This window comes from Myxine glutinosa, chromosome 3, assembly GCF_964187855.1.
Source record: "Myxine glutinosa chromosome 3, kmMyxGlut1.1, whole genome shotgun sequence".
NCBI lineage: Eukaryota > Metazoa > Chordata > Myxini > Myxiniformes > Myxinidae > Myxine > Myxine glutinosa.
Window position 1 is genome coordinate 92,125,587 of NC_136263.1, and position 21,533 is coordinate 92,147,119.

A 21,533-nucleotide genomic window follows, 5' to 3' on the forward strand; every position below is an offset into this window, starting at 1 on the left:
GATTCTTCACCATTGAGTGTTAGGGCTAAAACCGAAATATAGCAAGATACATCAAAGTTATGGACGGGTTCGAACGAAACTTGGACAGGTAGAGTTGTCACAAGGACGAATCGATTCAATTTTGGTGATTATTCGAATACGGATACGTAAATTTTTACATTTCTCAAGTGATGCTTCACCATTGAGAGGTGAGGCCAAAAACGATATATAGCATAATATCTCAAAAAATTATGGCCAATTTATGACAAAACTAGGTGGATGAGTTCGTTAGGTAAGAAGAACAAGCCAATTAGATTTTGGTTCAGAACTGGATTCAGATCCAGCCTCTTAGTGGACCAGCCAAGTCACACACAAAATCTTTGGGTGGCATTTCCTGTTAAAAGCAGGCATCCATGCTGGATCAATTGCTTGGGGGATGTGGAAAAAAATGTGGGTGGATGCCACCCTGGATTTTGACCTTGAATGTCATTTTCAAGGTCAAATGCACCAGAAAAGGGTAAAAACAGGTATTTTCTCTGTTATTTTTTTACAGCATTTTCTGTTGCATGTCCAAGCAGGCATCCATACTAAATCAATTGCCTGTGGGATGGCCAAAAATATGAGGGTGGATGTCACCCTGGATTTTGACCTTGAAGGTCATTTTCAAGGTCCAATTGAACAAAGAATAATGTTTAAAATAGGCATTCTCTCACTAACTATACTAACAAGTACACATACATTCAAAGTACCTCCACCCCCATGCAAAAGCAAATACCCCCATGCCAAATAATTAAATATCCTACAGCGCGGCATTGCCGCCTTCGGCGCCCGGCAATACCGCAGTGCAGCTCATAGAGGCTGCATTGGGTGGGAGAGGTGTACACTAATTGATAGATTAATTGTATAATTAAAATCAATGAAAGATTATCACAAAATATTTTCTTAATCAATTGGCTAAAAGCATAACTAAACCACTAGTGCTTCATCCGAAGATGTATCTTTTAGAAATTTAATTAAATAAGTCATTAGTAAAAAATTAAATAATTAATTGATAATAAATAATTAATCGATTAATCAATAAATAATTAATCGATTAAATGATTAATCAAAAATATCCTTGATAGCCACATCACTTGGTCACTGTCATGTCCAAATATTAGCTTCCCAGCTCAAAAGGTGCCTGAGATATTGGCCAAATGAGAAAGAAAATAAATAAATGATTAATAATGCAAATAAATAAATAATAATCATGAAAAAATTAAATTATTAATCAATTCGGTCACAAAACACATAAACCACCACCATTTCATCAGAATCTGTAACTGATTTTTTTTTTTTTTTTTTTTAGTAATTAATCGAATAATTAAATAATTAATCGATTAATTGATTAATCAATAAATCAAAAGTATCCTTGATAGCCACATCACTTGGTCACTCATGTCCAAATATTAGCTTCCGAGCTCAAAAGGTGCCTGAGATATTGGCCAAATGAGAAAGAAAATACATAAATGATTAATAATGAAAATAAATAAATAATTATCATAGAAAAATTAAATTATTAATCAATTCGGTCACAGAACACATAAACCACCACCATTTCATCAGAATCTGTAACTTAAAAAAAAAAAAAATTTAGTCATTAATCGAATAATTAAATAATTAATCGATTAATTGATTAATTGATTAATTAATAAATCAAAAATAGCCTTTGCAGCTAAATCACCTGGTCATTGGCATGTCCAAATATCAGCTTCCTAACTCAAAAGGTGCCTGAGTTAATGGTCAGAAGAGAAAGGAAATTTCATTAATTAAATAAGTACTTAATTAATCGCTAATAATTAAATAACTCCTTAATTAACTGATTAATCAAAAAACAAAAAATACTGTTTTTGACAAAGGACTTGCTCACTATTGTGCCGAAATTTCAGCTTCCTAGCTCAAAGGATGGCTGAGATATCGTCCGGACAAACAAACAAACAAACAAGAAAGCAAGAAAACAAACAACGAGAGTGAAAACTGAGTACTCTCTTTCAGCGTGCGTCACTGCCGAGCCCCCTTCGGTGCCCGGCAATGACGATTTGCAATGCCTGGAGACGGCATAGGAAAGGTGCGGTGTACAACAACCAGAGTGAAAACTGAGTACTCCCTTTCAGCGTGCGTCACTGCCGAGCCCCCTTCGGTGCCCAGCAATGATTATTTGCAATGCCTGGAGATGGCATAGGAAAGGTGCGGTGTACAACAAGAAAACAAGTACACATACATTCAAAGTACACCGCCCCCATGCCAAATAATTAAATATCCTACAGCGCGGCATTGCCGGGGCGCCTACGGCACCCGGCAATACCGCAGTGCACCTCATAGAGGCTGCATTGGGAGGGAGAGGTGTACGCTAATTGATTGATTAATTGTAGAATTAAAATCAATAAAAGATTATCCCAAATTATTTTCTTAATCAATTGGCTAATAGCATAACTAAACCACTCGTGCTTCATCCGAAGATGTATCTTTTAGAAATTTAATTAAATAAGTCATTAATAAAAAATTAAATAATTAATTGATTCACCAATAAATAATTAATCGATTAAATGATTAATCAATAAATCAAAAATATCCTTGATAGCCACATCACTTGGTCACTGTCATGTCCAAATATTAGCTTCCCAGCTCAAAAGGTGCCTGAGATATTGGCCAAATGAGAAAGAAAATAAATAAATGATTAATAATGAAAATAAAGAAATAATAATCATTAAAAAATTGCATTATCAATCAATTCGGTCACAGAACACATAAACCACCACCATTTCATCAGAATCTGTAACTGGGGGAAAAAAAAAAAATTGTCATTAATCAAATAATTAAATAATTAATCGATTAATTGATTCATTAATAATTGATTAATCAATAAATCAAAAATATCCTTGATAGCCACATCACTTGGTCACATGTCCAAATATTAGCTTCTGAGCTCAAAAGGTGCCTGAGATATTGGCCAAATGAGAAAGAAGATAAATAAATGATTAATAATGAAAATAAATAAATAGTAATCATAAAAAAATTAAATTATTAATCAATTCGGTCAAAGAACAAATAAACCACCACCATTTCATCAGAATCTGTAACTGAAAAAAAAATAAAAAAATTGTCATTAATCAAATAATTAAATAATTAATAAATTAATAAATTAATAAATAAATAATAATCATAAAAAATTAAATTATTAATCAATTCGGTCAGAGAACACATAAACCACCACCATTTCATCAGAATCTGTAGCTTAAAAAAAAAAATTTTTAGTCATTCATCGAATAATTAAATAATTCATCGATTAATTGATTGATTAATTAATAAATCAAAAATAGCCTTTGCAGCCAAATCACCTGGTCATTGGCATGTCCAAATATGAGTTTCCTAACTCAAAAGGTGCCTGAGTTAATGGTCAGAAGAGAAAGGAAATTTAATTAATTAAATAAGTACTTAATTAATCGCGAAAAATTAAATAACTCCTCAATTTATTGATTAATCATAAAACAAAAAAATACCGTTTTTGACAAAGGACTTGCTCACTACTGTGCCGAAATTTCAGCTTCCTAGCTCAAAGGATGGCTGAGATATTGTCCGGACAAACAAACAAGAAAACAACCAGAGTGAAAACTGAGTACTCTCTTTCAGCGTGCGTCACTGCCGAGCCCCCTTCGGTGCCCGGCAATGACGATTTGCAATGCCTGGAGATGGCATAGGAAAGGAGCGGTGTACAACAACCAGAGTGAAAACTGAGTACTCTCTTTCAGCGAGCGTCACTGCCGAGCCCCCTTCGGTGCCCGGCAATGACGATTTGCAATGCCTGGAGATGGCATAGGAAAGGAGCGGTGTACAACAAACAAACAGAGTGAAAACTGAGAACTCCCTTTCAGCGTGCGTCACTGCCGAGCCCCCTTCGGTGCCCAGCAATGACGATTTGCAATGCCTGGAGATGGCAGAGGAAAAGTGCGGTGTACAATAGGTGAATACACAAGTGTCTTTGGGCATGATTTGATGTGCTTGATATCCTGCAAATGTTTAAGTGTTCACTGGCCTGCAGGATTGCAGCAGTCAATGGCGTCACAGCCACAGGCAGTGGTGCACTTGAGGTCCTGTCTGTAACAGCTGCAACGAGCAGTTCTGCACTTTGATTTGCATCCACAGGTGACAAGTTGGATGCCAATGGTATGGTTGGCGGCATGGAAAAGATCTAGCAGAGCCTCAGATCGTGTAGCTTGGTGAAGAGCCATCGCCAGCCCAATGTGCTTTGGTGTCAGTTTCCGACTGTTGGACACTGCATACACAATGTCCTGAGCTATGCTACAAGCTTTCCGCCTGATGTCGCCATCATCCACCAGACCCTCATTCACGACATCTGCGCCTCCAAACAGGAGCCGGAGGAACAAGTAGAGGCTATCTGGGATCACCTGTGCCACATGCTCCTCATCAATACCTCGCCACATGCTGGGATGTCCTGGGGTGTCAAGAAGGTCTTGCTTTATTTGGAGCGCAACGTGCACCATGTCTTGGAAGATGTTGTTCTCTTGGAAGCCTATTCTTTCGCTGTATTCTCCTTCATCTCCTGTAGACTCCGAATCAGATAAGAACATGGAATGTTGAGATGACTTTGTGAGATGTTTCGAAATGATGACATCTGATTGCTCACCAGGATACATCAGCAAGTGCCCTTGAGAGAGGGGTCGGACGTAGCTGGCTTTCGGTCCGACTGACTGTTGGACTTCTTCATAGAACGTTGATCGTCTCTTGTACCTCAGAGGCACCTGTGCACCCTCTTCCATGCAGATGCTCTCATACCGGACCCATACTTTCCCCATGTCGTATGCATGACCCTGGGACAATCCTCTGGTTAAGTCCACACATAGCCTGCCCATGCACCAGTCTCCGTCTGCTCTTTGTGATGTTGATGTTGCTTTCTACCTTTTGCATCTCTGCTCAAAAGCAACCCAGCAAGGTAGATGGTAGCATCCCTCAGCTGCAATCAAGTCACTAACCCCTGCCAGTCGTGTCCTCATTACCAGATCCGATTTGGCATATTCAGTTATTGTCCCCCGTCGCACAGCGTAGCGAAAGGGGGACTATGGCTTTCCCCTCCGTCCGTGTGTCCGTCCGTCCGTGCGTGCGTGTGTGTGTGCGTGCGTGCGTAAGCGAAGGACCGCATTCAAATTTGGTGTGTGGGTGCAACCCACGTCAAAATCCAAGATGGCCGCCGCCATGTATGTCTGATGCCATGTATGTCTGAACCTTGTGAGATGAATATCTTGAAAAATAAGCGAAGTACCAACTTCTAATCTGGTGTGTGGGTGTATCTAGGCATAAGGAAGAACGCTATTGAAAATTGGGTCGCCACGTCAAAATCTAAGATGGCCACCGCCATGTATGTCTGAACCTTGTGCGATGACTATCTTTTAAAATAAGTGAAGTACCAACGTCTAATTTGGTGTGTGGGTGTATCTCGGCATAAGGAAGAACGCTATTGAAAATTGGGTCGCCATGTCAAAATACAAGATGGCCGCCACCATATATATGGCTGAACCTTGTGAGCGAAATATCTTGAAAAATAAGCGAAGTACCAACTTCTAATTTGGTGTGTGGGTGTATCTCGGCATAAGGAAGAACGCTATTGAAAATTGGGTCGCCACGTCAAAATCCAAGATGACCGCCACCATATATATGTCTGAACCTTGTGAGCGAAATATCTTGGAAAATAAGCGAAGTACCAACTTCTAATCTGGTGTTTGGGTGTATCTAGGCACAAGGAAGAACGCTATTGAAAATTGGGTCGCCACGTCAAAATCCAAGATGGCCGCCTCCATGTATGTCTGAACCTTGTGAGCGAAATATCATATCATAGCATGTTTTCTGCGTCTTCCACTTTGTCAACTCACATCACTTCCCCGACGGGGGACCGAGGCGTAACGCTTGTTTCTGTTGACTTCCCCAGCGTGGTCACTCTGTGAAGTGGTACCTTGCTTTGCTGCTGGCAAAAGATGCATTTCTTCCAGTCAACAGCAGGTAAGGAGCTGCGTCGTGTTGGTTGTAATGCAGTACTGCTGGAAGGGCCTGCATGAACATCAGTACTGGTACTAGATGGCAGACGTTGTGGAGAGCTTGGATTCCGAGGTAAATACACTGTAGCATGTCTTGTGCCACTTGACTTCTAATCCTTCAAAGTCTGATTCAGATAGTGCCTCGAGTCTTTCTATGATGTCCACGTTGCTTCTATCACACAGTTTTCTCCACTCCGCTGCAACCACTTTAGCTCTCTTTTTTCCCTTGAGATGACCCTGTGCGAAGGTCAGCAACTGGCGTAGTGTTCTCACAGAAAAAGCATGATGCAGATTCTGTGACTCTCTGTCCACTTTTCCGCTTGAGTATGGCCACTGGCTCCATCGCGTCAACCAGGGCTCAACTGCAAAGGCAGGATGCTGAAAAAAGGAAGCAAAGCAAATATTAATTACTTTACACAACACATTTGACAAACATTTTGAGACAATATTTTTTTTCACATTTTTTCATACAAAATTATGTGATACCTTTGTACAATTAAAGTATAAATTCACGATTATTTATTTATAATTATTTATTTATAATGATATCACTGTGTTTATCTTCAGGTCTGACAAAGAACACCACTTTTTCACAAGCTTTCCACACACCCCAAGCATTCAACATGGATGCCTGTTACTAGTGTTACTACACACAACAGAAAATGCTGTCAAAACATAGGTGAGAAAATATCCTTTTTTTTCTATTTTAGGGGGTCAATTGACCTAGAAATTGACCTTGAAGGTCAAAAACCAGGGTTGCATCCAACCACTTATTTGTTCCCAACCTACAGGCAATTGATGCAATGCAGCTGTCTGTTTCTACATTCAACAGAAAGTTATTGTAATATAAAATATAGGCTCGAAAATACCAATTTTTAGCACTTTTTGGTCAATTTGACCTTGAAAAGTACCTTCAAGGTCAACATTGAGGGTGGAATCGACTCACATATTCTTCTACATCCTACGGGCAATTGATCTAATAAGGTTATAAATTTATAAGTGCAACAGAAACTGTTATGAAAAATAGGCTAACGGTATACCCATTTTTGCATGTTTTAGGTCCATTTGACCTTGAAAATGACCTTCAAGGTCAAAATCCAGGGTGGCATCCACCCACATAATTTTCCACACACCCCAACCAAGTGATCCAGCATGGATGCCTGCTTTTAACAGAAAATGCCATCCAAAGTTTTTTTAGAGCACTTTTTCATAACTAGCTGGTCTACTATCTGAGTGGAATACAAAACACAAACTGTTCAGCCTGGCAGAGGGTATGTGCTCTACCAAGTGCCGTTCAAGTTTCTCAGGGGGTTCTAAATTGGATTGAAATGGTAGATTTTCAAGTTTCAGATTCCTTTATTTTTACAGCGTAGCCCATAGGGCAAAACCGTCTGGAACAGTTTGTCCGTCCATATGTCCCCTCAAACTTGTACCAATCAGAACTGAGGATCTGGTCACATGACAGGGTGCTTTGATTACGTCTGATGTCATTACAACAGTACGGCGGCTGACTCTCCACAAGCCGGCATTTTTATTCCAATTTTGTTCAGGCCGAACATGTCGTCGAACCGTCAAACCATGCCTTCAATCGCCATGCCCTTCATTGTCCCCCGTCGCTCAGCGGAGCGAAAGGGGGACTATGGCTTTCCCGGGCGTGCGTGTGTGTGTGTGTGTGTGTGTGTGTGTGTGCGTGCGTGCGGCGTGCGTGCGTGCGTAAGCGAAGGACCGCATTCGAATTTGGTGTGTGGGTGCAACCCACGTCAAAATCCAAGATGGCCGCCGCCATGTATGTCTGAACCTTCTAACCTGCATATCTTGAAAAATAAGTAAGCGAAGTACCAACTTCTAATCTGGTGTGTGGGTGTATCTAGGCATAATGAATAACGCTATTGAAAATTGAGTCGCCACGTCAAAATCCAAGATGGCCGCCGCCATGTGTGTCTGAACATTGTGAGATGAATATCTTGAAAAATAAGCGAAGTACCAACTTCTAATTTGGTGTGTGGGTGTATCTCGGCATAAGGACAAACGCTATTGAAAATTGGGTCGCCACGTCAAAATCCAAGATGGCCGCCACCATATATATGTCTGAACCTTGTGAGCGAAATATCTTGAAAAATAAGCGAAGTAACAACTTCTAATCTGGTGTGTGGGTGTATCTCGGCACAAGCAAGAACGCTGTTTAAAATTGGGTCGCCACGTCAAAATCCAAGATGGCCGCCGCCATGCATGTCTGATGCCATGTATGTCTGAACCTTGTAACCTGCATATCTTGAAAAATAAGCGAAGTACCAACTTCTAATTTGGTGTGTGGGTGTATCTCGGCATAAGGAAGAACGCTATTGAAAATTGGGTCGCCACGTCAAAATCCAAGATGGCCATCGCCATGTATGTCTGAACATTGTGAGATTAATATCTTGAAAAATAAGCGAAGTACCAACTTCTAATCTGGTGTTTGGGTGTATCTCGGCATAAGGACGAACGCTTTTGAAAATTGGGTCGCCACGTCAAAATCCAAGATGGCCGCCACGATGTATGTCCGACACTTGAGATGAATATCTTGACAAATAAGCGAAGTACCAACTTCTAATTTGGTGTGTGGGTGTATCTCGCCGTTAGGAAGAACGCTATTGAAAATTGGATCGCCACGTCAAAATCCAAGATGGCCGCCACCATATATATGTCTGACCCTTGTGAGCGAAATATCTTGAAAAATAAGCGAAGTACCAACTTCTAATCTGGTGTGTGGGTGTATCTAGGCATAAGGAAGAACGCTATTGAAAATTGGGTCGCCATGTCAAAATCCAAGATGGCCGCCGCCATGTATGTCCGAACCTTGTGAGATGAATATCTTGAAAAATAAGCGAAGTACGAACTTCTAATTTGGTGTGTGGGTGTATCTCGCCATATGGAAGAACGCTATTGAAAATTGGGTTGCCACGTCAAAATCCAAGATGGCCGCCACCATATATATGCCTGAACCTTGTGAGCGAAATATCTCGACAAATAAGCGAAGTACGAACTTCTAATCTGGTGTGTGGGTGTATCTAGGCACAGGGAAGAACGCTGTTTAAAATTGGGTCGCCACGTCAAAATCCAAGATGGCCGCCGCCATGTATGTCTGAATCTTGTGAGAAGAATATCTTGAAATATAAGCGAAGTACCAACTTCTAATTTGGTGTGTGGGTGTATCTCGGCCTAAGGAAGACCGCTATTGTAAAGTGGGTCGCCACGTCAAAATCCAGGATGGCCGCCACCATATATATGTCTGAACCTTGTGAGCGAAATATCTTGAAAAATAAGCAAAGTACCTTCTGGTGTGTGGGTGTATCTAGGCATAAGGAAGAACGCTATTGAAAATTGGGTCGCCACGTCAAAATCCAAGATGGCCGCCTCCATGTTTGTCTGACCCTTGTGAGCGAAATATTATATCATAGCATGTTTTCTGCGTGTTCCACTTTGTCAACTCACATCACTTCCCCGACGGGGGACCTAGGCGTAACGCTTGTTTACCTTTATCACCATGCCTTTACGTTTTTCATTCAGTGTGAATCACAAACAAACGATTGTTAAAATGACCATCAAATATTGAAAGCATCGGTGTTACGGCTCTTCCAACAATACGGTACGTTATAGGCCTGAGGCTTCATGCCTCACCCTTCGGACAAATTATGCCCAGGTTTCTTAATACAGTAGTGTATCGTTTCAGTCGTATCGTTTTCGTATTAGTAATAATAATATTATCGTAAATATGTCCATAACACTTTAATCCCAATGTCGTAAATACAAAGTTAATGGATTGAAGTGTATGGTTCATGAATCGATGATAAGCAGTGTACGGACTAACACCCGCGGAAGTAATGAATTCGCCTCGATTTTTTGATAGCATGTTATTAACCCAATCATTGTGGGGTATATAGATTACAGTAGATCTTCACTCAGTTCTCTAAATAGAACTTACCTCACTCGCGATTCCTCCAAATGTATTTGTTTAATGTTATAAACAGCATTAGCGACTGTTTAAAAAGCGAATCGTATGTGTTTGTGGTTTATAATATTTTACAAGCCCAGATACACCGCTGTTAGACTTTCGGTCTTATTTTTCTTTAACAGCAGTGTCTGGACTGGTGTCGTTCTTCAAGGGAGTCTGCACATACAAGTACTGACTAACACTTGATGTGGGTTATTTTGTACATCTGTGTATGTATGTTCGGTGGATGTGTGGAGTATCGTTGAGAGAGAGGAAGACAAATGATGAATTGCGAAAGATGATGGGAATAGAGCCTGTGATGGATGCTGTGAAGAGAAACAGTTTGAGATGGTTTGGTCATGTGTTGAGGAAGGAGGAAAGTGACTGGTTGAGAAGAGTGATGGAAATGAATGTAGAAGGCAGTAGAGGACGGGGAAGACCGAGAAAGACTTGGCTAAAGATGGTGGAAGAAGAAATGCGGGAAAGGGGGTTAACAAGGGGAGATGCAGAAAATAAGGCAAAATGGAGAAGATTGTCATGGGGACCGCAAGGCTAACCCCCGCTCTTGCAGGGAAAATGGCCTTAAAATGCATGTTGTTGTTTGTTGTTGTGTATGTAAAGCAAGGAACGGTTGAATGAAAAAGGTAATTTTGCCAGTCTCACCTGTGCTCAATCACTGTGCTGTGATTCGTATGCCCTATAATTAATACAATAATACATGGTGTGGTCATTTAATGGCTAAGGAGATGGCAATCTCTGTTTCTGTAGTAGGATAACCTAACCTTTTTGGATAACCACTTTGATGATGTCTGCCCTGTATATAATATATGATGTGAAAGCCATTTTATCCCCCACCACTCTGACAAGGTCGGAGATGTGGGACAATAAAATGAGCTCTGTCCTTGGGGATTTAGGATTGATAGAAGACCCCAATTCTCTCTAAATAGATGTGTAGCGTATAGCATCACCTGGTGGGAGTGGATCTCCTGAACCAATGGATGAAATGAGTTGATTAATTGATGGTTGTACTCAGGATGTATACGGGAAGCTTTTAGGCGGTTCAGATTTTGTTTTGCACTCCCTGAAGTGAGGACTGCCATGCCAAACTTGTGTTTTAATATTAGCATCGTCTCCAAAGAGAACACAACAAATTAAAGATGCTAAGCATGATGAACATTGTGAAGATATACGTGCAAAAAAAACCATTTGTACTCCAGAAATTGTAACTGCCCTTCAAACTTGGTTTAACATTTTATGAGAAATGCTTGTGTTTGATTTCTATGCAGTCTTGAACTTCTGGATGGAATGAGATGTAACCTGGTGGTTGTATTTGGGGTGTTTGTTTTAGGCAGTAAAAAAAAACCCCATAACTCTCAGGGGCTGGTTTTGGGGGAGGACGCAATTCTCTATGCAAATGTGTATCGTTTAGCACCGCTCATGGTGTGAGGGTGTATGAGAAGTCCATATAAAATACGGCAATTCTCTGAAAAACCATAGACCTCATAGAAGTGGATGAATTGTCATTTAGATTGAGGATTATTTGTTTATTTGCTGATATCCCACAATTTTTACTTCAGCAAATTTACCAATGCTTAAACTACTAAATTTGCACAAAAGGTCATGTGATCCTACTTTCACTTTTCCTAACAAATATTTCAAGAGTTGTTGATCATAATTTAAACTGTGCTGTTGGGCTTTATGTCAACATGTTAAAGATGGTGCATCAGTGGTGGTAAACTTCCAAACAAATGTTTTTTTGTTTGTTTTGTTTTTAAACCACACATTTTCTTCAATATTTGAACACTGTACAATACAAATCGCCTTGTTTGCACTTTCCAAAACCTACAGTTTAGCAGTACTTGGGAAAAACTTTACGCCATCTCAACCAATAAAACTTACCGCACGCTCAGAGGAGTGTAACGCAAGATTCAGACAAAAATGGCAGCTTATGATCGGAAATATAGATCATGCTCAAAATGCAAAGCTACAGTTGAAAAGACCCTTCTCATGTCCTTTTTGTCAAGACTGCTTGGGGCAAGGTGTTGGTCTGAGAGCCCATACTCTTTTAATTAGACTCTTGCACACAAAAGGTTTGTCCTATCTAGGGTATAAATGGTGATTGCCCAATCCAAGAATGTGGATTCTTGCGTATCCTGAGGTAGACTCAAGGGGTCCTGGTTCCTTGAAAAAGGGTGCCAAAATCGATCTTAGTTTTGTGCACAAGAATATAGGCCCAGTTTTATAAAATTCCCTTAACCTTAAGGGAAGATTTCCCTTAAGGTGCGTTGTAATTCCTTAGGTAAGGATTTATTTAAGTGCTGTTGCATGAACAACCCTTAAGGATAAGGATTCCCTTAAAATTAAGGAAATCCTTAGGAGCCGTTGCTGTGCCAGGCATCCAATGAGATTAGAGATAGGAAGAGACGTCCGAAAGAAAGAACATGTAATGAAGATGTAATTTTAAATGACACTTGTTATATGTTGCATGTGGAACATGTGCTTGCGGAAGAACAAGGAATATATATAAAATGGTTCTTGTGTAAATAATTCATTCGATTCCCATTGAGAATTTTATTACTTCCGCCACCGAAGGTGAGTGGAGTTTAAGGGCCCGGTTGCATAAATCATCCTTAAGGGAAAAGATATGGATTCCCTTAAGGACATCCTTAAGTTGAGGATGGTTGCACATACAAATAATCCTTAACTTTCTCCTTAAATACTTTAAGTTAAGGAAGCATCTTTCCTGTCCTTAACCTGGAACCTTTGAGTTTAAAAAATGTGCTCTTCATGAAAATTGACGTCGCGCTGCAATAATCGTCCACTTCGTGACCAGAGACTGATATTGCAATACTTTCACAATTTTCACGTTTTCATGACATCCAGAACATTGTACACCGCTCCTTTCTTATGTCATATCCAGATGCTGCATGAGGAATAATCGATTAATCCATGGGGGGGGGGGGGGGGGGGAGCCGAGATAGACCAGGCCGTGCGATGTGCGAACAGAAAACGACTAATGACACACAAGTTTGCAATAATTACAAAACCAAAACTAATTATAAACACAATAACACAATCGCAATAAAATAACCCGTGAAAATTTAATGGGAAAATACTCAAACTTCGATGTCGTGGAGAGATCGAAGCAAGCCTCCTTGCTCAAGGGTCCGGAAGCCCAATGAGCTTCAAAATGAGCTTTTTATCGTAAAAGGGCCCGCAAATACATCGACCTGCCTGACGAGGTGGCATCTTCAGCTCTTAACTTGAGTGATTGTGCTGGACCTGAGGGAAAATTCCCTGGAGGCCTTGCATGCATCAGGGATTGAAAATTGTGAATCCAGCTATGCACGAAAATAAATAGATCCACAAACAGGGGAAAAAAAAAGAAAGAACAACAAATAGTTGAGGTGTGCAGTCCACCTGCATTTTGGGAGTTCAACGAGGTGGTTTACAGATTGTTTTTTTGCCAGATTATCTCAATTTACCCACACATGGATGAATGTGAGCCAGTCAGCGAGTGAGAATTATAAAACCACATAGAAAACACTTATTCACAGAAAAGGCAAAAAGGAAAGGTTTGGTTCAAATAATGTAAAATAAATAAACCACAAGGACAAGGCATTTTTTCTAATTATCTTCCCTTGTTATTAAATCTTGTCACCTACGAAGTGTTTGAGCCATGCAAATGGCAGATTAGAGATGATGATGAAGCATTGTGGATGGGTAAGGCCATGTGAATGTAAGATTAGAGATGATAATGGAAGGGTAAGTGTAAGTCCTTGTATCTCAAATGACCATGTGCAGCCCAATTGTGCCAATAAACACAAAACTAATTATCTTCTTCCTGATGTATGTATGTATGTATGTGTATGTATATATATATATACACAGTCACTTGAAAAAGTAAGTACACCCCATGTAAAGTTTCGACTTTTTCAACATATTTCAACATACAGCTATTTGATCTTCATTTAAACAATATTGATCGATAAAGGTGATATAATATAACAAATATCATGAAACATTTACATTTTGTAGTCCATTGTATAATTTAAATAAACATAATGCAAATTTCGCATGTGGAAAAAGTAAGTACACCCCTACATTTATCACTACTTCAAATACCTAAAATTAGAATCAGGTGCACAAGCTCAGGTGCAAATGATTAGAACATCGTTGGAGAGGATCTTGGAGGAACCTGTCTTATTTAAACCTCAGAGATTTAGTTTGGTTTGCTCTTTGTTGTTGAAGTGTGCGGCGTCACCATGCCTAGATCAAAAGAGCTCTCTGAGGCCTTCAGAAAGAAGGTTATAGATGCCTACGAGTCTGGGAAGGGATTTAAAAAGATCTCCAAACAATTTGAAATCAATCATTCGACTGTCCGGAAGATCATCTACAAGTGGAGAAGATTCCAAACAACTGCCAACTTGTTCAGGCCAGGCCGCCCCAGCAAGTTCAGCCCGAGAGCAGACCGCAAGATGCTGAAAGAAGTCTCTAAGAACCCCAGAATGTCATCACGGGACCTACATGTAGCTCTTGCCACTGTTGATGTCAAAGTGCACGAGTCTACCATTAGAAAAAGGCTGCACAAATTTGATCTACATGGGAGGTGTGCCAGGAGGAAACCGTTGCTGTCCAGAAAGAACATCAGGGCAAGACTCAGGTTTGCCAATGAACATCGAGGCAAAGACCAGCACTTCTGGAACAATGTGCTCTGGACAGATGAGTCAAAGGTAGAGCTATTTGGCCACAGTACCAGAAGACATGTTTGGCGAAAACCAAAGACAGCATTTGACCACAAGAACCTGATACCAACTGTAAAGCATGGTGGTGGAAATATTATGGTTTGGGGCAGCTTTGCTGCATCATGGCCTGGGCATCTCACCATCATAGAATCCACTATGAATTCTTCATTGTACCAGAGGGTGCTTGAGGATAATGTGAGGCCATCTTTCGGAAAGTTGAAGCTCAACCGAAGGTGGACCTTGCAACATGACAATGACCCTAAACATACCAGTAAATCCACCAAGGAATCGCTGAAAAGAAAGAAATGGAGGGTTCTGGAATGGCCAAGTCAAGGCTCGGATCTAAATCCCATCGAGATGTTGTGGGGGGGGGGGGGGAGGGGGGGGATTTGAAACGAGCTGTGCGTGCAATTGTGCATGCTGTGCAACAACTTTTTTGTTGAATAAATTATTGCAAAGTCAATTTTATCATTGTTTTTTGTTCAATTAGATCACCTTTATCTATAGATACTGTTTAAATGAAGATCAAATATTGATATGTCCACATATGTTAAAAAGATTTTAAAAAACATTTAATGGGATGTACTTACTTTTTCCACATGCGAAATTTGCATTTATGTTTATTTAAATTAGACAATGGACTACAAAATGTAAATGTTTCATGATATTTGTTATATTATATCACCTTTATCTATCAATATTGTTGAAATGAAGATCAAATAGCTGTATGTTGAAATATGTTGAAAAAGTCAAAACTTTACATGGGATGTACTTGCTTTTTCACATGACTGTATATATATATGTATATATATATATATATATATATATATATATATATATATATATATATATATATATATATATATATACACACAGTGGAACCTTGACTTACGAGTTTAATTCGTTCTGTGACCGAGCTCGTAACTCAAATTGCTCGTTTCTCAAATCAAATTTCCCCATTAAAATGCATTGAAATGCTATTAATCCGTTCCAGCCCGCCAAAAACCACACCAATTTTTTTTTAAATATACAGTATATATAAAAATATCTCGCGCTTTATATTTCACCTGTATGCAGCATACAAGTTGGCAGGATGGCCTGGACTGGAGGTACGCACACTTGACTCTAAAGTCTAAACTGTCCAGCCTGGGTTTGAATCCCGACCCAGCTATAACCTGTCATGGGTGAATCACAGGCAGGGTGATTCATCAATGTGTGTACCGCTAAACTGGGCGCCCCGTTTGCGTCCCATTAGTTGTTGGATGTTAAGGATCTCACCGTGTTTTCCACAAAGAGAAGGCGAGCTATCGCCGGCACTCTGAACAAGTTGTGGCCTGGCATGGCATGAACATGAAAACATGAACATGAACATGAAATGTTCGACATGAACATGAAATTTTCCAAAATAACCAAAATGCGAAAACAAAAATGCAGCGCTATACGGCAGAGATACTGTACGTGTACGGCAAGATAACCACGTGACCGGAACCCACCTGGCGGCGTAAACTCAAAATAACCAACATGCGAAAACAAAAATGCAGCGCTATACGACAGAGATACTGTACGTGCACGGCAAGATAACCACGTGACCGGAACCCACCTAGCGGCGTAAACTCAAAATAACCAACATGCGAAAACAAAAATGCAGCGCTATACGACAGAGATACTGTACGTGCACGGCAAGATAACCACGTGACCGGGTGGCGAAAGCTCGTAACTCAGATCTCGGCTCGCATCTCAAAGCAATAAACCGCGCCGAGCGACGCTCGTATCTCGAAAAACTCGTAAGTTGGGGCACTCGTAAGTCAAGGTTCCACTGTATATATATATTGTTGTGGATATGAGAATGTTTTTTTATTTTGTTGTTGTGGTAAAATGTTGTTGTAAAAGGTTGTTGTAAAATATCACCCCTCCTCCCTCCGTTTGTGGTTGTATAAAGGTCAAAGGGCGTTTCCGTAGTTAGTCCATAAAACATACATGCAGGACACGATATATCCTTTCTTTTGACAGTTATATCCTTATTATGTGTATTAGCGTAAGGCTGTGTCTTCCATTAATTGAAATACTCCATTGCACCAGTGAAAGAGATAGATTCCCTTCATTCCCATTCCCAAAACCTCCATTCCCCCTCTCGTCACTGCTGAGCCCTCGATTACCAATTACCTCCGATCCAATTGCCGCCATTAACCACGAGGCATTGAGTCGGAGAAGAAAGGCGTGTCGCACCTCGTCAGAGGGGAGGAGGGGCGCGCCCGCCCGTCGTCATCCAGGGCGGAGCCCGAGGGTCGCGCGACCAACCAGGGCCGAGGTGAGCACCCCCGATGGGCGTGTCCAAAGCGCCGGGGGCGTGATCGCTGGGGGCGCTATAAAAAGGCAACCGGAAGTGGTTGAGGAGGAGAAGAAGAAAGAGAGATGCACTCTGGGTTGGTCGGAGAAAGAGAGAGAGAGGAGGAGTTGGTCGCACCGAGAAAGAGAGAGAGAAGAGTTGGTCTGAGTCGGTTGCAAAAGGAGGGTCAGTGGTCACAGTTGGTTGCGGTGGTGAGGAGTCGGTGGTGAAAAGCGAGTGAGACAAGTCCTGGGAACGCAGCGGACGGAGGCCGCAGCCGCAAGACCACCCAACCGCCAAAGGGGGCCTGAACGGCGGTTTGGAGCAGGGCCAAAGAGGAACGGCGGCTGCTGAACGCGCCGGTTGTGCTGCGGGACCCCCCTTGGACCTCTCCCTCTCCCTCCAGCCATCCACCTTCTGCCATTCCTGGCATCCCCCGCGTGAGTCAGCGTTCTGTTTGTTCTGTCCTGGGATAAGTTAAGCCTGTAGGTAAGCTAAATTTGCACTGTGTCACCTGCGTCTTATGTGTTGTAAATAAACTTGATTGCTCCTTTTTGCTTGTGTGTGTAAATAATAAACCCCATTACTCGTCTGTACGTCTTCTCGTTTTAATTCCTTTTCCTCTTACATTGCGTCGCTTTTGTCTTTTCCCTCATTGAGCAGCTAGGGTGCGATACGGCCAAAGTTCTGGGTGAATCGGGTGAGTTTTGTTAGGTCGCGGTTTTACACCACCGCTCGGTCTATAACATCCAAACCGCGATCTGTAACAATTGGTGTCTGGGAGTGGAATTCGGGGCCCGAACCAAATTTTTAAAACATCTAGAAAAAAAATTTTGGTCAAAATTACGAGCGGCCGAAATTGGTTTTTTTTAAAGCAAAACCCGAATTTTGAAATCGCGCCATGGCTGTTCAAGGCGACGGGATGCCGGTGGGAGAGATAGACGGGGTAGAATCGACCCAGGACTTAGGAAAAAAAATGGTGGAGGAGAGTAAAGAAGGTGTGGTTGAGGGTGTATCAGGTGCACAAAATGGCAGCCTCGCGCACGTGGTTGAGGGGGCAGCTGCGGCCGCACCCTTTGTACTACCAACGATGGTCCAAATGCAAGCCTTCATGGCGCAATTCGCCGAGATGCTGAGAATAGACGGGGACCAATTGATGAAAAAAATGGATGCTCATAGTGAGCGGTTGAGTAACCAAATTGAAGCAACAACGAACGGAATGAGGGCCGATAGAGAGGCACGGGAGCAGAGGGACAGAGACCGCAAGTTGGGCGAAAGGGTCCCAGGGGTGCACGAGGAGGTAAAGCGGGTCGAAAAGCGCTGGTTGAGCGAAGCGGAGAAAAGCACGGGTACAATGACGGGGGTAGAAATCGCGACACGGGGTTTGAAAAAGCCGGCGACCGATGAGGTAGAGGGAATTTTATTAAAGCCAACGGTCGTCGAGGTGAACAAAGAAATTATGGGTATAGTTGAAATTGGAGAGACCGGGGACTTAAAGTTAAAAGAGCAACAATCGGAGGAAGGAATGGAAATTGCTCAAAGTCTAAATGCACATCCTGATGCTGTACTCGCTAACCCGAATGGAAGTTTGCAGGTTCGCGTGGAGAAAAGGATCCCCCAGGTGAGTCGTGCTGTATATTGTGCGGGTAGATTTTGCAGGAGGATGTTTAGCGACAAAAGAATTTTCGCGCGCTTGGGATCGAGGAAGCACCCGGGCGTTGGTGAAGGGTCCCGTGTGAGTGGAAATGGCACGCGTGGGAGAAAAAAGTGTGCGTCGGCGAGTGGGTGTGTTATAAAGTGTGGGAGTGAAACCGAGTGCGAGCGAGAATGCACGTCGGTGTGTACGGGGTGTGACACAGGGAGTGAGAGCAATACGGAGTGCACGCCCATGGTGAGTGTTACGGAGGACGTAACGGAGGAGAGGTGTGGATCGAAGTGTGCGCAAGAGGTGTGGTGTGTAACAGAGAGAGCGTTGGTGGAATGTACGGACGGCGTTGGAACGCCAGGTTTTGTGAGGGTGAAAGGGGTAGCGTATGCTTGTAAGCATGCAAGTGAAGCGTCGATGGTAACCGGTTTAGTGGTTAGAGCGACGGATAGCCGATGCGAGCACTCGGTGCGAGGGGTGCTTGGTTGGGTGCGAGGCCCGGCGTCGATCGAAGCTGCGTCGTTTCTCTTCGAAGCGTCGTTGCCGATTCGGGCTTGGCCCCGCCCCGCACGGTCGAGTCCGGGCTTTGTCGGGCGAGGCGACCGGTCCGGTTCGAGGGCGAGTGGGAGGAAGCGGAACGGTGCCCCCTCGTGGGGACGGGGTTCCGACCGGGGGAGATGGAGCCATCGGGCCCGGGACCGCAAGGTGCCGCGCCGAGATGGTGCGTGGAATCTCGGTCCAACCAAACCACCTCCCTTGAACCGAAAGCCGGACGGATTCAACCTGCAGGCAACCAAACCACCCGAATTCATTGCTCGGCTTTGCGAAGCCGAGTTTAATGATGTCATGGCGCACCGAGAGGATGTAATAAGTAGACGGATGATGATGGTAGTGATTTGATACGAAATTAATAATAGTGGGTAGAATTGGCAGTAAATGGAAAATTTTTGAATTGGTTGGAATTTGGTGTGCCAAATTGATAGAGAGACCCCCGATGTGGTGGGATGGCAAATCCACCATCCCTCACAGTGGGGGCAAAGGAGCACTAGCTTAGGGGGTGTATGGCAGTGGAAAACTAGCCCGGGTGGGTTAGGATATGGTGTGTAGGGATCTAGCGAAGATTGACATTAGGTGACGTTAAGTTTAGTTAGTGACTGATACCTGTAGTGGGGACGCAGGTAGATTAGTATGGATGATAATGACGTTGGAGCGCAATAGTTTAAAGGGACGACTGGGAAGCGCAAGTTTCAGAGGGGAGAAGTTAGCTGAGATGATGCCGTGTGTGTGAGGATTGAACAGGTGAGAATGGAACAGGTGTGATTGCACAGGTGTGCAACTGAACAGGTGTGTGGAGCAGTGTATGAGTGAGTGATGGTGATGTGTGTTGCGTTGACCAACTGGTCCAGAAAGAGGAGGAGGGTGCAGGTGGCACCAGGTAGGATTGCACAGGTGTGCAACAACAGGTGAATGAAAGACAGGTGTATGGAATAAATGGTATGGAGTAGTGGAATGGATGGTAGTGGAGTGAGAATGGTGGAAATTGTGGAGTGGAGTGGATGGTGCAAAGGTGTGAATGGGGGAAGAGTGGACCCCCATCACGGATACCCGGGGCGGGTAGTGTAAGTGTTAGGTAGAGGGTACAGGTAAATTGTAGTTGGATATTGGCATCTGTGGTGCGGGTGACAGAATGGTATGTGGATGGGTGCGTTGGTGTTGTGGAAATGGCTGGGCGTGTAGCCTGTTAGTGTGTGTAGTTGGTTGGGCGCTCCACCACTGTGAGGATGTCGGCCAGGTGAGGCCGCAGGTGGGCTCTGGGAGCCGGTAGTAGTTGTTGTGGATGGGGCCCGAGGATCCGGAGGACGGACCCGGGTAGCCCAGTGCCAGAGGGCACCGAGTGGGGTGACAGAGCCAGGAGGGGCCTGCCCCAGTTAGATAGGTTAGGGTGAGGAGCTAGGTAAGCTCGGGTGGCAACTGCAGTGGTGGAGGTGTGCAGGTGGGTAGACCCACTGGGAGAGGTACACGTCGCAGCCCAGAAATTGTGCTAGAGCACCGGGAGATGAATCGGGGGAGTGAGACCCCAAATTGAGAAGCACCACAGTTTGGCCAATGGGAATTGGTTTTTAGAACCCATAGTGTAAGAGGGCCAATGGTTTGGCCGGAGAAAGAACCCGGGTAGTGTAAAGTGTGTTAAAATCATTTAGAGGATAGTTAGGATGAAGGATCTCCTCGCACCATCTGCATCCACTCACCTGAGGTGACAGGTACTCCACACCATGCCATGTTTAATTATTTTTACTGTGCAAATGTTTGGAATGTGAGACGCATCATGACGTGGGTGTGACATTGTGCGTAATTCCATCTCTTCCTCCTTATGAGGATTGATGATGAATTGATGATGGCAAATTTTTGAAGTAGAGGGATTGTGGTGACGAATTTGGTATAGGGGAAATATGGGGAAGACGTGACAGTAGTGACGAATTGGTAATGTGTAGATTTTGTACATATGGCGTAAGGGCAAGGGTAGGCTAGGTGACAGGGGGGTGACGTACGGTAGGGACGAGCTTTCTCACTTCGCCCTCCGTACGCATTTTGCCTTGCATTGCCTTTTTGACGTGTACCCTTGAGACCTTACCCCTCGCTCATCTGTCTTGTCCCCCCTTTTTGTCTCCCACATGAGGACCTGAGCGCCGTTGGGCGCCGAGGGGAGCGTGCGTGGGTCGGCCATTGTGCGCCCGAAATTCCCAGAACCAGCTGTCTGCATCGATGCACCACATTATGGACC

General features: G+C 43.0%; 1 protein-coding gene across 3 annotated transcripts in view; it reads left to right on the forward strand.

Moving 5' to 3' along the window:
• The window catches only part of ARHGDIA (Rho GDP dissociation inhibitor alpha), a 115,753-nt gene that overhangs the window by 59,279 nt on the left and 34,941 nt on the right, over window positions 1-21,533 (forward strand). The window contains exon 1 of one of the 3 annotated variants that reach the window (XM_078774259.1): window positions 6,638-6,744. The exons of the other annotated variants lie outside the window; for them this stretch is intronic. Coding sequence (XP_078630385.1) covers window positions 6,693-6,744 — 52 coding nt within the window. The 5' untranslated portion in view covers window positions 6,638-6,692. Of the gene's footprint in view, window positions 1-6,637; window positions 6,745-21,533 lie in introns of those variants that run through there. 3 annotated transcript variants of the gene reach the window in all.